At 45.7% G+C, this 14218-nt stretch overlaps 1 protein-coding gene across 1 annotated transcript in view; it reads right to left on the reverse strand.

The window, feature by feature from the left end:
• The window catches only part of LOC124021628 (LARGE xylosyl- and glucuronyltransferase 1-like), a 114513-nt gene that overhangs the window by 54119 nt on the left and 46176 nt on the right, over positions 1-14218 (reverse strand). Inside the window, exons 8-9 of the mRNA XM_046336766.1 lie at positions 1558-1683; positions 110-265 (exon numbers count right to left, since the gene is read on the reverse strand). Of these exons, the coding sequence (XP_046192722.1) occupies positions 110-265; positions 1558-1683 (282 nt within the window). The remainder of the gene's footprint in view (positions 1-109; positions 266-1557; positions 1684-14218) is intronic.

Genomic DNA, 14218 nt, shown 5'->3' on the forward strand with positions numbered 1-14218 from the left:
CTTCTGTCTTCTCAGGGCTGTATTTAAACTGACTCTAGATCAGTATTGGTGAACCTACTTTCTCAGGGCTGCATTTAAACTGACTCTAGATCAGTATAGTTCCACATACGTTTTCGCTGTTGTGGTCTGTCTCGCTGGGGCAGCCGAAGAGTTCTCGTCTCAGGAGGTTTCCGTCGTACTCCAGGAAGGTGAGGTACAGGTTCCTGAAGAATTCTACGTGCTTGTTCTTCACTCTCAGCTTCTTAGGAGAGTTCCAATGGATCACCTGTAGGGGAGGACGGGGGAGAGAGAGAGGGAGGAAGGGGGGAGAGGGGAGGGAGGAAGGGGGAGAGAGGGAGGGAGGAAGGGGGAGAGAGGGAGGGAGGAAGGGGGAGAGAGAGAGGGACGGAGAAAGGGGGAGAGAGGGAGGGAGGGGGAGGGAGAGAGAGAGGGAGGGAGGGAGGAAGGGGGAGAGAGGGAGGGAGGAAGGGGGAGAGAGGGAGGGAGGAAGGGGGGGAGAGAGGGAGGGAGGAAGGGGGAGAGAGGGAGGGAGGAAGGGGGAGAGAGGGAGGGAGGAAGGGGGAGAGAGGGAGGGAGGAAGGGGTGAGGGGGAGGGAGAGAGAGAGGCAGGGAGGACGGGGGAGAGAGAGAGGGACGGAGAGAGAGGGAGAGGAAGGGGGAGAGAGGGAAGGGGGAGAGAGGGAGGGAGGAAGAGAGAGAGAGAGGGAGGAAGGGGGAGAGAGGGAGGGAGGAAGAGAGAGAGAGAGTAAGAGGAAGGGGGAGAGAGGGAGGGAGGAAGGGGGAGAGAGGGAGGGAGGAAGAGAGAGAGAGAGGGAGAGGAAGGGGGAGAGAGGGAGGGAGGAAGGGGGGAGAGAGGGAGGAAGAGAGAGAGAGGGAGGAAGGGGGGAGAGAGGGAGGAAGAGAGAGAGAGAGGGAGAGAAAGAAAGAGAGGCATAGAGTGAGATGGGAGGATACTGAAAAGCGCTAAGTGCCTGTTCTTCACAACAAGTTCCAATGAATCACTTGTAGTGGGGGAGAGAGGAGGGAGACAGAGGGACAGAGATGACAGGCCAGTCAGAGAAACAGACAGAGATGACAGGCCAGTCAGAGAAACAGACAGAGATGACAGGCCAGTCAGAGAGACCGAGATGACAGGCCAGTCAGAGAGACAGAGATGACAGACCAGTCAGAGAGACAGAGATGACAGGCCAGTCAGAGAGACAGAGATGACAGGCCAGTCAGAGAGAGATGACAGACCAGTCAGAGAGACAGAGAGAGATGACAGACCAGTCAGAGAGACAGAGAGAGATGACAGACCAGTCAGAGAGACAGAGAGAGATGACAGACCAGTCAGAGAGAGTAGAAGCATCTGGAAGGAGCAGGGGGCATGATGCCGACATTACTCTGCTGTCACACACACACACACACACACACACACACACACACACACACACACACACACACACACACACACACACACACACACACACACACACACACACACACACACACACACACACACACACAAAGAGGGTGTATGGAAACAGCTGCCATCTGTGTGTGAGATGCTGAACTCACCTTGAGGTCTGAAACATCCTTGTAGCACTTCTCAGAGCGGGTGTGGTCTGACAGCTGGACGTTCCAGAAGCAGGGCAGCTGGTGAACCAGGAAGGGGTTCTGTTTGATCACAGCGTTGAAGATGTCCTGCAGACACACACACAGATCAGACCTTAGTGTAGATAACAGATAGAGAGATCAGACCTTAGTGTAGATAACAGATAGAGACTAGACCTTACAGATCAGACCTTAGTGTAGATAACAGATAGAGAGATCAGACCTTTAGTGTAGATAACAGATAGAGACTAGACATTACAGATCAGACCTTAGTGTAGATAACAGATAGAAACTAGACCTTACAGAACAGACCTTAGTGTAGATAACAGATAGAGAGTTCAGACCTTAGTGTAGATAACAGATAGAGACCGTACAGATCAGACCATAGTGTAGATAACAGATATAGAGATCAGACCTTAGTGTAGATAGCAGATAGAGAGATCAGACCTTAGTGTATTAACAGATAGAGATCAGACCTTAGTGTAGATAACAGATAGAATTCAGACCTTAGTGTAGATAACAGATAGAAACTAGACCTTACAGAACAGACCTTAGTGTAGATAACAGATAGAGAGATCAGACCTTAGTGTAGATAACAGATAGACTAGACCTCACAGATCAGACCTTAGTGTAGATAACAGATAGAGATCCGACCTTAGTGTAGATAACAGATAGAGACTAGATCTTACAGATCAGACCTTAGTGTAGATAACAGATAGAGAGATCAGACTTTAGTGTAGATAACAGATAGAGAGATCAGACCTTGGTGTAGTTAACAGATAGAGACCAGACCATAGTGTAGATAACAGATAGAGTTCAGACCTTAGTGTAGATAACAGATAGAGAGATCAGACTTTAGTGTAGATAACAGATAGAGAGATCAGACCTTGGTGTAGATAACAGATAGAGAGATCAGACCTTAGTGTAGATAACAGATAGAGAGATCAGACCTTACAGATCAGACCTTAGTGTAGATAACAGATAGAGCGATCCGACCTTAGTGTAGATAACAGATAGAGATCAGACCTTAGTGTAGATAACAGATAGAGACCAGACCTTAGTGTAGATAACAGATAGAGTTCAGACCTTAGTGTAGATAACAGATAGAGACGAGACCTTACAGATCAGACCTTAGTGTAGATAACAGATAGACTAGACCTTACAGATCAGACCTTAGTGTAGATAATAGATAGAGAGATCAGACCTTAGTGTAGATAACAGATAGAGATCAGACCTTAGTGTAGATAACAGATAGAGACTAGACCGTGTAGATAACAGATAAAGATCAGACCTTAGTGTAGATAACAGATAGAGACTAGACCTTACAGATCAGACCTTAGTGTAGATAACAGATAGAGAGATCAGACCTTAGTGTAGATGACAGATAGAGAGATCAGACCTTAGTGTAGATAACAGATAGAGATCAGACCTTAGTGTAGATAACAGATAGACTAGACCTTAGTGTAGATAACACATAGAGAGATCAGAGCTTAGTGTAGATAACAGATAGACTAGACCTTAGTGTAGATAACACATAGAGAGATCAGAGCTTAGTGTAGATAACAGATAGAGATCAGACCTTAGTGTAGATAACAGATAGAGACCAGACCTTAGTGTAGATAACAGATAGAGTTCAGACCTTAGTGTAGATAACAGATAGAGACGAGACCTTACAGATCAGACCTTAGTGTAGATAACAGATAGACTAGACCTTACAGATCAGACCTTAGTGTAGATAATAGATAGAGAGATCAGACCTTAGTGTAGATAACAGATAGAGATCAGACCTTAGTGTAGATAACAGATAGAGACTAGACCGTGTAGATAACAGATAAAGATCAGACCTTAGTGTAGATAACAGATAGAGACTAGACCTTACAGATCAGACCTTAGTGTAGATAACAGATAGAGAGATCAGACCTTAGTGTAGATGACAGATAGAGAGATCAGACCTTAGTGTAGATAACAGATAGAGATCAGACCTTAGTGTAGATAACAGATAGACTAGACCTTAGTGTAGATAACACATAGAGAGATCAGAGCTTAGTGTAGATAACAGATAGACTAGACCTTAGTGTAGATAACACATAGAGAGATCAGAGCTTAGTGTAGATAACAGATAGAGAGATCAGACCTTAGTGTAGATAACAGATATAGACTAGACTTTACAGATCAAATCTTAGTGTAGATTACCGATAGAGAGACCAGACCTCAAGATAACATAGACGAGGGGACCTGATCCTAGATCATAATGAATCAGATAACATAGACGAGGGGGGCTGATCCTAGATCATAATGAATCAGATTACATAGACGAGGGGGGCTGATCCTAGATCATAATGAATCAGATAACATAGACGAGGGGACCTGATCCTAGATCATAATGAATCAGATAACATAGACGAGGGGGGCTGATCCTAGATCATAATGAATCAGATAACATAGACTGGGAGGGGGACCTGATCCTAGATCATAATGAATCAGATAACATAGACGAGGGGACCTGATCCTAGATCATAATGAATCAGATAACATAGACGAGGGGGGCTGATCCTAGATCATAATGAATCAGATAACATAGACGAGGGGGGCTGATCCTAGATCATAATGAATCAGATAACATAGACTGGGAGGGGGACCTGATCCTAGATCATAATGAATCAGATAACATAGACGAGGGGGCTGATCCTAGATCATAATGAATCAGATAACATAGACAGGAGGGGGGCTGATCCTAGATCATAATGAATCAGATAACATAGACGAGGGGGCTGATCCTAGATCATAATGAATCAGATAACATAGACAGGAGGGGGGGGCTGATCCTAGATCATAATGAATCAGATTACATAGACAGAAGGGGGCTGATCCTAGATCATAATGAATCAGATAACATAGACAGGGGGCTGATCCTAGATCATAATGAATCAGATTACATAGACAGGAGGGGGGCTGATCCTAGATCATAATGAATCAGATTACATAGACAGAAGGGGGCTGATCCTAGATCATAATGATTCAGATAACATAGACAGGAGGGGGGCTGATCCTAGATCATAATGAATCATATTACATAGACAGGAGGGGTGGGACCTGATCCTAGATCATAATGAATCAGATAACATAGACAGGAGAGGGGGGCTTATCCTAGATCATAATGAATCATATTACATAGACAGGAGGGGGGCCTGATCCTAGATCATAATGAATCATATAACATAGACAGGAGGGGGGGCTTATCCTAGATCATAATGAATCATATTACATAGACAGGAGGGGGGGGCCTGATCCTAGATCATAATCAATCAGATTACATAGACAGGAGGAGGGGGCTGATCCTAGATCATAATGAATCAGATTACACAGACAGGAGGGGGGCTGATCCTAGATCATAATGAATCAGATAACATAGACAGGGGGCTGATCCTAGATCATAATGAATCAGATAACATAGACAGGAGGGGGGCCCTGATCCTAGATCATAATGAATCAGATTACATAGACAGGAGGGGGAGCCCTGATCCTAGATCATAATGAATCAGAAAACAGACAGGAGAGAGGGGGCCCCTGATCCTAGATCGTATTGAATCAGATAACATAGACAGGAGGGAGGGGGCCCCTGATCCTAGATCATAATGAATCAGAAAACATAGACAGGAGAGAGGGGGCCCCTGATCCTAGATCATAATGAATCAGAAAACATAGACAGGAGAGAGGGGCCCCTGATCCTAGATCGTATTGAATCAGATAACATAGACAGGAGGGAGGGGGCCCCTGATCCTAGATCATAATGAATCAGATTACATAGACGAGGGGGCTGATCCTAGATCATAATGAATCAGATTACATAGACAGGAGGGGGGGCTGATCCTAGATCATAATGAATCATATTACATAGACGAGGGGGCTGATCCTAGATCATAATGAATCATATTACATAGACAGGAGGGGGCTGATCCTAGATCATAATGAATCAGATAACATAGACGAGGGGGCTGATCCTAGATCATAATGAATCAGATAACATAGACAGGAGGGGGGCCCTGATCCTAGATCATAATGAATCAGATTACATAGACAGGAGGGGGGCTGATCCTAGATCATAATGAATCAGATAACATAGACAGGAGGGGGGCTGATCCTAGATCATAATGAATCAGATTACATAGACAGAAGGGGGGGGGCTGATCCTAGATCATAATGAATCAGATTACATAGACAGGAGGGGGGCTGATCCTAGATCATAATGAATCAGATTACATAGACAGAAGGGGGCTGATCCTAGATCATAATGAATCAGATAACATAGACAGGGGGCTGATCCTAGATCATAATGAATCAGATAACATAGACGAGGGGGCTGATCCTAGATCATAATGAATCAGATAACATAGACAGGAGGGGGGCTGATCCTAGATCATAATGAATCAGATAACATAGACGAGGGGGCTGATCCTAGATCATAATGAATCAGATAACATAGACAGGAGGAGGGGGCTGATCCTAGATCATAATGAATCAGATTACATAGACAGAAGGGGGCTGATCCTAGATCATAATGAATCAGATAACATAGACAGGGGGCTGATCCTAGATCATAATGAATCAGATTACATAGACAGGAGGGGGGCTGATCCTAGATCATAATGAATCAGATTACATAGACAGAAGGGGGCTGATCCTAGATCATAATGATTCAGATAACATAGACAGGAGGGGGGGGCTGATCCTAGATCATAATGAATCATATTACATAGACAGGAGGGGTGGGACCTGATCCTAGATCATAATGAATCAGATAACATAGACAGGAGAGGGGGGGGCTTATCCTAGATCATAATGAATCATATTACATAGACAGGAGGGGGGGCCTGATCCTAGATCATAATGAATCATATAACATAGACAGGAGGGGGGGGCTTATCCTAGATCATAATGAATCATATTACATAGACAGGAGGGGGGGCCTGATCCTAGATCATAATCAATCAGATTACATAGACAGGAGGAGGGGGGGCTGATCCTAGATCATAATGAATCAGATTACACAGACAGGAGGGGGGGGGGCTGATCCTAGATCATAATGAATCAGATAACATAGACAGGGGGGCTGATCCTAGATCATAATGAATCAGATAACATAGACAGGAGGGGGGCCCTGATCCTAGATCATAATGAATCAGATTACATAGACAGGAGGGGGAGCCCTGATCCTAGATCATAATGAATCAGAAAACAGACAGGAGAGAGGGGGCCCCTGATCCTAGATCGTATTGAATCAGATAACATAGACAGGAGGGAGGGGGCCCCTGATCCTAGATCATAATGAATCAGAAAACATAGACAGGAGAGAGGGGGCCCCTGATCCTAGATCATAATGAATCAGAAAACATAGACAGGAGAGAGGGGGCCCCTGATCCTAGATCGTATTGAATCAGATAACATAGACAGGAGGGAGGGGGCCCCTGATCCTAGATCATAATGAATCAGATTACATAGACGAGGGGGGCTGATCCTAGATCATAATGAATCAGATTACATAGACAGGAGGGGGGCTGATCCTAGATCATAATGAATCATATTACATAGACGAGGGGGCTGATCCTAGATCATAATGAATCATATTACATAGACAGGAGGGGGCTGATCCTAGATCATAATGAATCAGATAACATAGACGAGGGGGCTGATCCTAGATCATAATGAATCAGATAACATAGACAGGAGGGGGGGGGCCTGATCCTAGATCATAATGAATCAGATTACATAGACAGGAGGGGGGGCTGATCCTAGATCATAATGAATCAGATAACATAGACAGGAGGGGGGGGCTGATCCTAGATCATAATGAATCAGATTACATAGACAGAAGGGGGGCTGATCCTAGATCATAATGAATCAGATTACATAGACAGGAGGGGGGCTGATCCTAGATCATAATGAATCAGATAACATAGACAGGAGGGGGGGGCTGATCCTAGATCATAATGAATCAGATTACATAGACAGGAGGGGGGGGGGCTGATCCTAGATCATAATGAATCAGATAACATAGACAGGAGGGAGGGGGCCCTGATCCTAGATCATAATGAATCAGATTAAACTCTTCACCATAGGTGAAACAGACACTGTCTTGGTACCGTTGTGGAAAGTCATACTGATAGAGACTCTGTCATTTTTTCAAACAACCATCTTTATTCATTATCGATTAATTATGCCAATAATGGGACGAGTCAAGCTAACACTCTGGACTGTTGGGCCGATCAGCCAAACCTGATACTGTAAACCAGAGATCTTATATAGGACATCTAAAGAAATGCTTAGTCATGGCTGGTTCCACCCCTCCCATGCTGATCGGGGGGCATCATCAAGACACCTCCCATGCTGATCGGGGGGCATCATCAAGACACCTCCCATGCTGATCGGGGGCATCAAGACACCTCCCATGCTGATCGGGGGGCATCATCAAGACACCTCCCATGCTGATCGGGGGCATCAAGACACCTCCCATGCTGATCGGGGGCATCATCAAGACATCTCCCATGCTGATCGGGGGCATCGTCAAGACACCTCCCATGCTGATCGGGGGCATCAAGACACCTCCCATGCTGATCGGGGGCATCAAGACACCTCCCATGCTGATCGGGGGCATCAAGACACCTCCCATGCTGATCGGGGGCATCGTCAAGACACCTCCCATGCTGATCGGGGGCATCGTCAAGACACCTCCCATGCTGATCGGGGCATCAAGACACCTCCCATGCTGATCGGGGGCATCATCAAGACACCTCCCATGCTGATCGGGGGCATCGTCAAGACACCTCCCATGCTGATCGGGGGCATCGTCAAGACACCTCCCATGCTGATCGGGGGCATCGTCAAGACACCTCCCATGCTGATCGGGGGCATCGTCAAGACACCTCCCATGCTGATCGGGGGCATCGTCAAGACACCTCCCATGCTGATCGGGGGCATCGTCAAGACACCTCCCATGCTGATCGGGGGCATCATCAAGACACCTCCCATGCTGATCGGGGGCATCGTCAAGACACCTCCCATGCTGATCGGGGGGCATCGTCAAGACACCTCCCATGCTGATCGGGGGGCATCGTCAAGACACCTCCCATGCTGATCGGGGGGCATCAAGACACCTCCCATGCTGATCGGGGGGCATCATCAAGACACCTCCCATGCTGATCGGGGGGCATCATCAAGACACCTCCCATGCTGATCGGGGGGCATCAAGACACCTCCCATGCTGATCGGGGGGCATCAAGACCCCTTGGTTCATCTGCTGGTTATCTACACAGGATGTTGTTGTACCCCCAACCCGGCTTCGTTTCCCAGATGCCAGGATGTTGTTGTACCGCCAACCCGGCTTCGTTTCCCAGATGCCAGGATGATGAGACAGTGAGGGATTGTTCTAAACTCTTCCAGGCTAACTCTGTCTCCAGTCTCATCTCTGTCTCCAGTCTCATCTCTGTCTCCAGTCTCATCTCTGTCTCCAGTCTCATCTCTGTCTCCAGTCTCATCTCTGTCTCCAGTCTCATCTCTGTCTCATCTCTGTCTCATCTCTGTCTCATCTCTGTCTCATCTCTGTCTCCAGTCTCATCTCTGTCTCATCTAATCTCTGTCTCATCTAATCTCTGTCTCCAGTCTCATCTCTGTCTCCAGTCTCATCTCTGTCTCCAGTCTCATCTCTGTCTCCAGTCTCATCTCTGTCTCCAGTCTCATCTCTGTCTCATCTCATCTCTGTCTCCAGTCTCATCTCTGTCTCCAGTCTCATCTCTGTCTCCAGTCTCATCTCTGTCTCCAGTCTCATCTCTGTCTCCAGTCTCATCTCTGTCTCCAGTCTCATCTCTGTCTCCTGTCTCATCTCTGTCTCCAGTCTCATCTCTGTCTCATCTCTGTCTCATCTCTGTCTCATCTCTGTCTCATCTCTGTCTCCAGTCTCATCTCTGTCTCATCTAATCTCTGTCTCATCTCATCTCTGTCTCCAGTCTCATCTCTGTCTCCAGTCTCATCTCTGTCTCCAGTCTCATCTCTGTCTCCAGTCTCATCTCTGTCTCCAGTCTCATCTCTGTCTCATCTCATCTCTGTCTCATCTCATCTCTGTCTCCAGTCTCATTTCTGTCTCCAGTCCAGTCTCATCTCTGTCTCCAGTCTCATCTCTGTCTCCAGTCTCATCTCATCTCTATCTCATCTCTGTCTCCAGTCTCATCTCTGTCTCCAGTCTCATCTCTGTCTCCAGTCTCATCTCTGTCTCCAGTCTCATCTCTGTCTCCAGTCTCATCTCTGTCTCCAGTCTCATCTCTGTCTCCAGGCTAACTCTGTCTCATCTCTGTCTCCAGTCTCATCTCTATCTCATCTCTGTCTCCAGTCTCATCTCTGTCTCCAGTCTCATCTCTGTCTCCAGTCTCATCTCTGTCTCCAGTCTCATCTCTGTCTCCAGTCTCATCTCTATCTCATCTCTGTCTCCAGTCTCATCTCTGTCTCCAGTCTCATCTCTGTCTCCAGTCTCATCTCTGTCTCCAGTCTCATCTCTGTCTCCAGTCTCATCTCTGTCTCCAGTCTCATCTCTGTCTCCAGTCTCATCTCTGTCTCATCTCTGTCTCCAGTCTCATCTCTGTCTCCAGTCTCATCTCTGTCTCCAGTCTCATCTCTGTCTCATCTCTGTCTCATCTCTGTCTCTGTCTCCAGTCTCATCTCTGTCTCCAGTCTCATCTCTGTCTCTAGTCTCATCTCTGTCTCCAGTCTCATCTCTGTCTCCAGTCTCATCTCTGTCTCCAGTCTCATCTCTGTCTCATCTCTGTCTCATCTCTGTCTCATCTCTGTCTCATCTCTGTCTCATCTCTGTCTCATCTCTGTCTCATCTCTGTCTCATCTCTGTCTCCAGTCTCATCTCTGTCTCCTGTCTCATCTCTGTCTCCAGTCTCATCTCTGTCTCCAGTCTCATCTCTGTCTCCAGTCTCATCTCTGTCTCCAGTCTCATCTCTGTCTCCAGTCTCATCTCTGTCTCCAGTCTCATCTCTGTCTCCAGTCTCATCTCTGTCTCATCTCTGTCTCCAGTCTCATCTCTGTCTCATCTCAGTCTCATCTCATCTCTGTCTCCAGTCTCATCTCTGTCTCCAGTCTCATCTCTGTCTCATCTCATCTCTGTCTCCAGTCTCATTTCTGTCTCCAGTCTCATTTCTGTCTCCAGTCCAGTCTCATCTCTGTCTCCAGTCTCATCTCTGTCTCCAGTCTCATCTCTGTCTCATCTCTGCCTCATCTCTGTCTCATCTCTGTCGCCAGTCTCATCTCTGTCTCATCTCTGTCTCATCACATCTCTGTCTCCAGGCTAACTCTGTCTCATCTCTGTCTCCAGTCTCATCTCTGTCTCCAGTCTCATCTCTGTCTCCAGTCTCATCTCTGTCTCCAGTCTCATCTCTGTCTCATCTCATCTCTGTCTCATCTCATCTCTGTCTCCAGTCTCATCTCTGTCTCCAGTCTCATCTCTGTCTCCAGTCTCATCTCTGTCTCCAGTCTCATCTCTGTCTCATCTCTGTCTCCAGTCTCATCTCTGTCTCATCTCAGTCTCATCTCATCTCTGTCTCCAGTCTCATCTCTGTCTCCAGTCTCATCTCTGTCTCCAGGCTAACTCTGTCTCATCTCTGTCTCCAGTCTCATCTCTGTCTCCAGTCTCATCTCTGTCTCATCTCATCTCTGTCTCATCTCATCTCTGTCTCCAGTCTCATTTCTGTCTCCAGTCTCATTTCTGTCTCCAGTCCAGTCTCATCTCTGTCTCCAGTCTCATCTCTGTCTCCAGTCTCATCTCTGTCTCATCTCTGTCTCCAGTCTCATCTCTGTCTCCAGTCTCATCTCTGCCTCATCTCTGTCTCATCTCTGTCGCCAGTCTCATCTCTGTCTCATCTCTGTCTCATCACATCTCTGTCTCCAGGCTAACTCTGTCTCATCTCTGTCTCCAGTCTCATCTCTGTCTCCAGTCTCATCTCTGTCTCCAGTCTCATCTCTGTCTCCAGTCTCATCTCTGTCTCATCTCATCTCTGTCTCATCTCATCTCTGTCTCCAGTCTCATTTCTGTCTCCAGTCCAGTCTCATCTCTGTCTCCAGTCTCATCTCTGTCTCCAGTCTCATCTCATCTCTATCTCATCTCTGTCTCCAGTCTCATCTCTGTCTCCAGTCTCATCTCTGTCTCCAGTCTCATCTCTGTCTCCAGTCTCATCTCTGTCTCCAGTCTCATCTCTGTCTCCAGTCTCATCTCTGTCTCCAGGCTAACTCTGTCTCATCTCTGTCTCCAGTCTCATCTGTCTCCAGTCTCATCTCCAGTCTCATCTCTGTCTCCAGTCTCATCTCTGTCTCCAGTCTCATCTCTGTCTCCAGTCTCATCTCTGTCTCCAGTCTCATCTCTGTCTCCAGTCTCATCTCTGTCTCCAGTCTCATCTCTGTCTCCAGTCTCATCTCTGTCTCCAGTCTCATCTCTGTCTCCAGTCTCATCTCTGTCTCCAGTCTCATCTCTGTCTCCAGTCTCATCTCTGTCTCATCTCTATCTCCAGTCACACACACCACATCCTGCCTATGAAGTGCGGGGCTGTAGGTCTTTATCACCAAGTCGTTGTCAGCTCAATCTATCTCTAGTAAAACCTCATTGTCCTCTGACCATTCAACCAGACTACCTGCCTGGAAGTTAGAGTGGAACGCATCCCTTTACAGACACACAGCATTTAATACAACAGACATTTCTTACTGTTAGTTAATGATTCATTATTAACCATTAATATCAAATAAATCAGGTAAATGTTGTAATGTTTCTATCACATTAGCTGTAATGTTATCAGCGTGGCTATATCTGTACGATTAAATCTCTCATTTAAGAACAATCCTCAAATACAATAGCTGCTGCCAGACACTTCAAGGGCTTTCTTTAATAGAAGCTTTGACAGAGACAGTATTTGACTAGGTGTTCTCTGACTGAGATCTTGCTCTAACAGAGACAGTATTTGACTAGGTTTTCTCTGACTGAGATCTTGCTCTAACAGAGACAGTATTTGACTAGGTTTTCTCTGACTGAGATCTTGCTCTAACAGAGACAGTATTTGACTAGGTTTTCTCTGACTGAGATCTTGCTCTAACAGAGACAGTATTTGACTAGGTTTTCTCTGACTGAGATCTTGCTCTAACAGAGACAGTATTGGACTAGGTTTTCTCTGACTGAGATCTTGCTCTAACAGAGACAGTATTTGACTAGGTTTTCTCTGACTGAGATCTTGCTCTAACAGAGACAGTATTTGACTAGGTTTTCTCTGACTGAGATCTTGCTCTAACAGAGACAGTATTGGACTAGGTTTTCTCTGACTGAGATCTTGCTCTAATAGAGACAGTATTTGACTAGGTTTTCTCTGACTGAGATCTTGCTCTAACAGAGACAGTATTTGACTAGGTTTTCTCTGACTGAGATCTTGCTCTAACAGAGACAGTATTTGACTAGGTTTTCTCTGACTGAGATCTTGCTCTAACAGAGACAGTATTTGACTAGGTTTTCTCTGACTGAGATCTTGCTCTAACAGAGACAGTATTTGACTAGGTTTTCTCTGACTGAGATCTGGCTGGATCAGAGACAGTATTTGACTAGGTTTTCTCTGACTGAGATCTTGCTCTAACAGAGACAGTATTTGACTAGGTTTTCTCTGACTGAGATCTTGCTCTAACAGAGACAGTATTTGACTAGGTTTTCTCTGACTGAGATCTTGCTCTAACAGAGACAGTATTTGACTAGGTTTTCTCTGACTGAGATCTTGCTCTAACAGAGACAGTATTTGACTAGGTTTTCTCTGACTGAGATCTTGCTCTAACAGAGACAGTATTTGACTAGGTTTTCTCTGACTGAGATCTTGCTCTAACAGAGACAGTATTTGACTAGGTTTTCTCTGACTGAGATCTTGCTCTAACAGAGACAGTATTTGACTAGGTTTTCTCTGACTGAGATCTTGCTCTAACAGAGACAGTATTTGACTAGGTTTTCTCTGACTGAGATCTTGCTCTAACAGAGACAGTATTTGACTAGGTTTTCTCTGACTGAGATCTTGCTCTAACAGAGACAGTATTTGACTAGGTTTTCTCTGACTGAGATCTTGCTCTAATAGAGACAGTATTTGACTAGGTTTTCTCTGACTGAGATCTTGCTCTAATAGAGACAGTATTTGACTAGGTTTTCTCTGACTGAGATCTTGCTCTAACAGAGACAGTATTTGACTAGGTTTTCTCTGACTGAGATCTTGCTCTAACACAGACAGTATTTGACTAGGTTTTCTCTGACTGAGATCTTGCAGGTTCAGACAACTACAATACATTCCAGTACTACAATACATTCCAGTACTACAATACATTCCAACTACAATACATTCCAGAACTACAATACATTCTAGTTCTACAATATATTCCAGTACTACAATACATTCCAGAACTACAATACATTCCAGAACTACAATACATTCCAGAACTACAATACATTCCAGAACTTTATTTAGTGAACATTTAAATGACAACATGGTAAACGTGCCGGTCATTAATATGAGTTGGCAGCAGCTCTTCAATAAAATCCTTGGGGTTTCATTACCATAAAATA

This window comes from Oncorhynchus gorbuscha, unplaced genomic scaffold, assembly GCF_021184085.1.
Source record: "Oncorhynchus gorbuscha isolate QuinsamMale2020 ecotype Even-year unplaced genomic scaffold, OgorEven_v1.0 Un_scaffold_1150, whole genome shotgun sequence".
Lineage (NCBI taxonomy): Eukaryota > Metazoa > Chordata > Actinopteri > Salmoniformes > Salmonidae > Oncorhynchus > Oncorhynchus gorbuscha.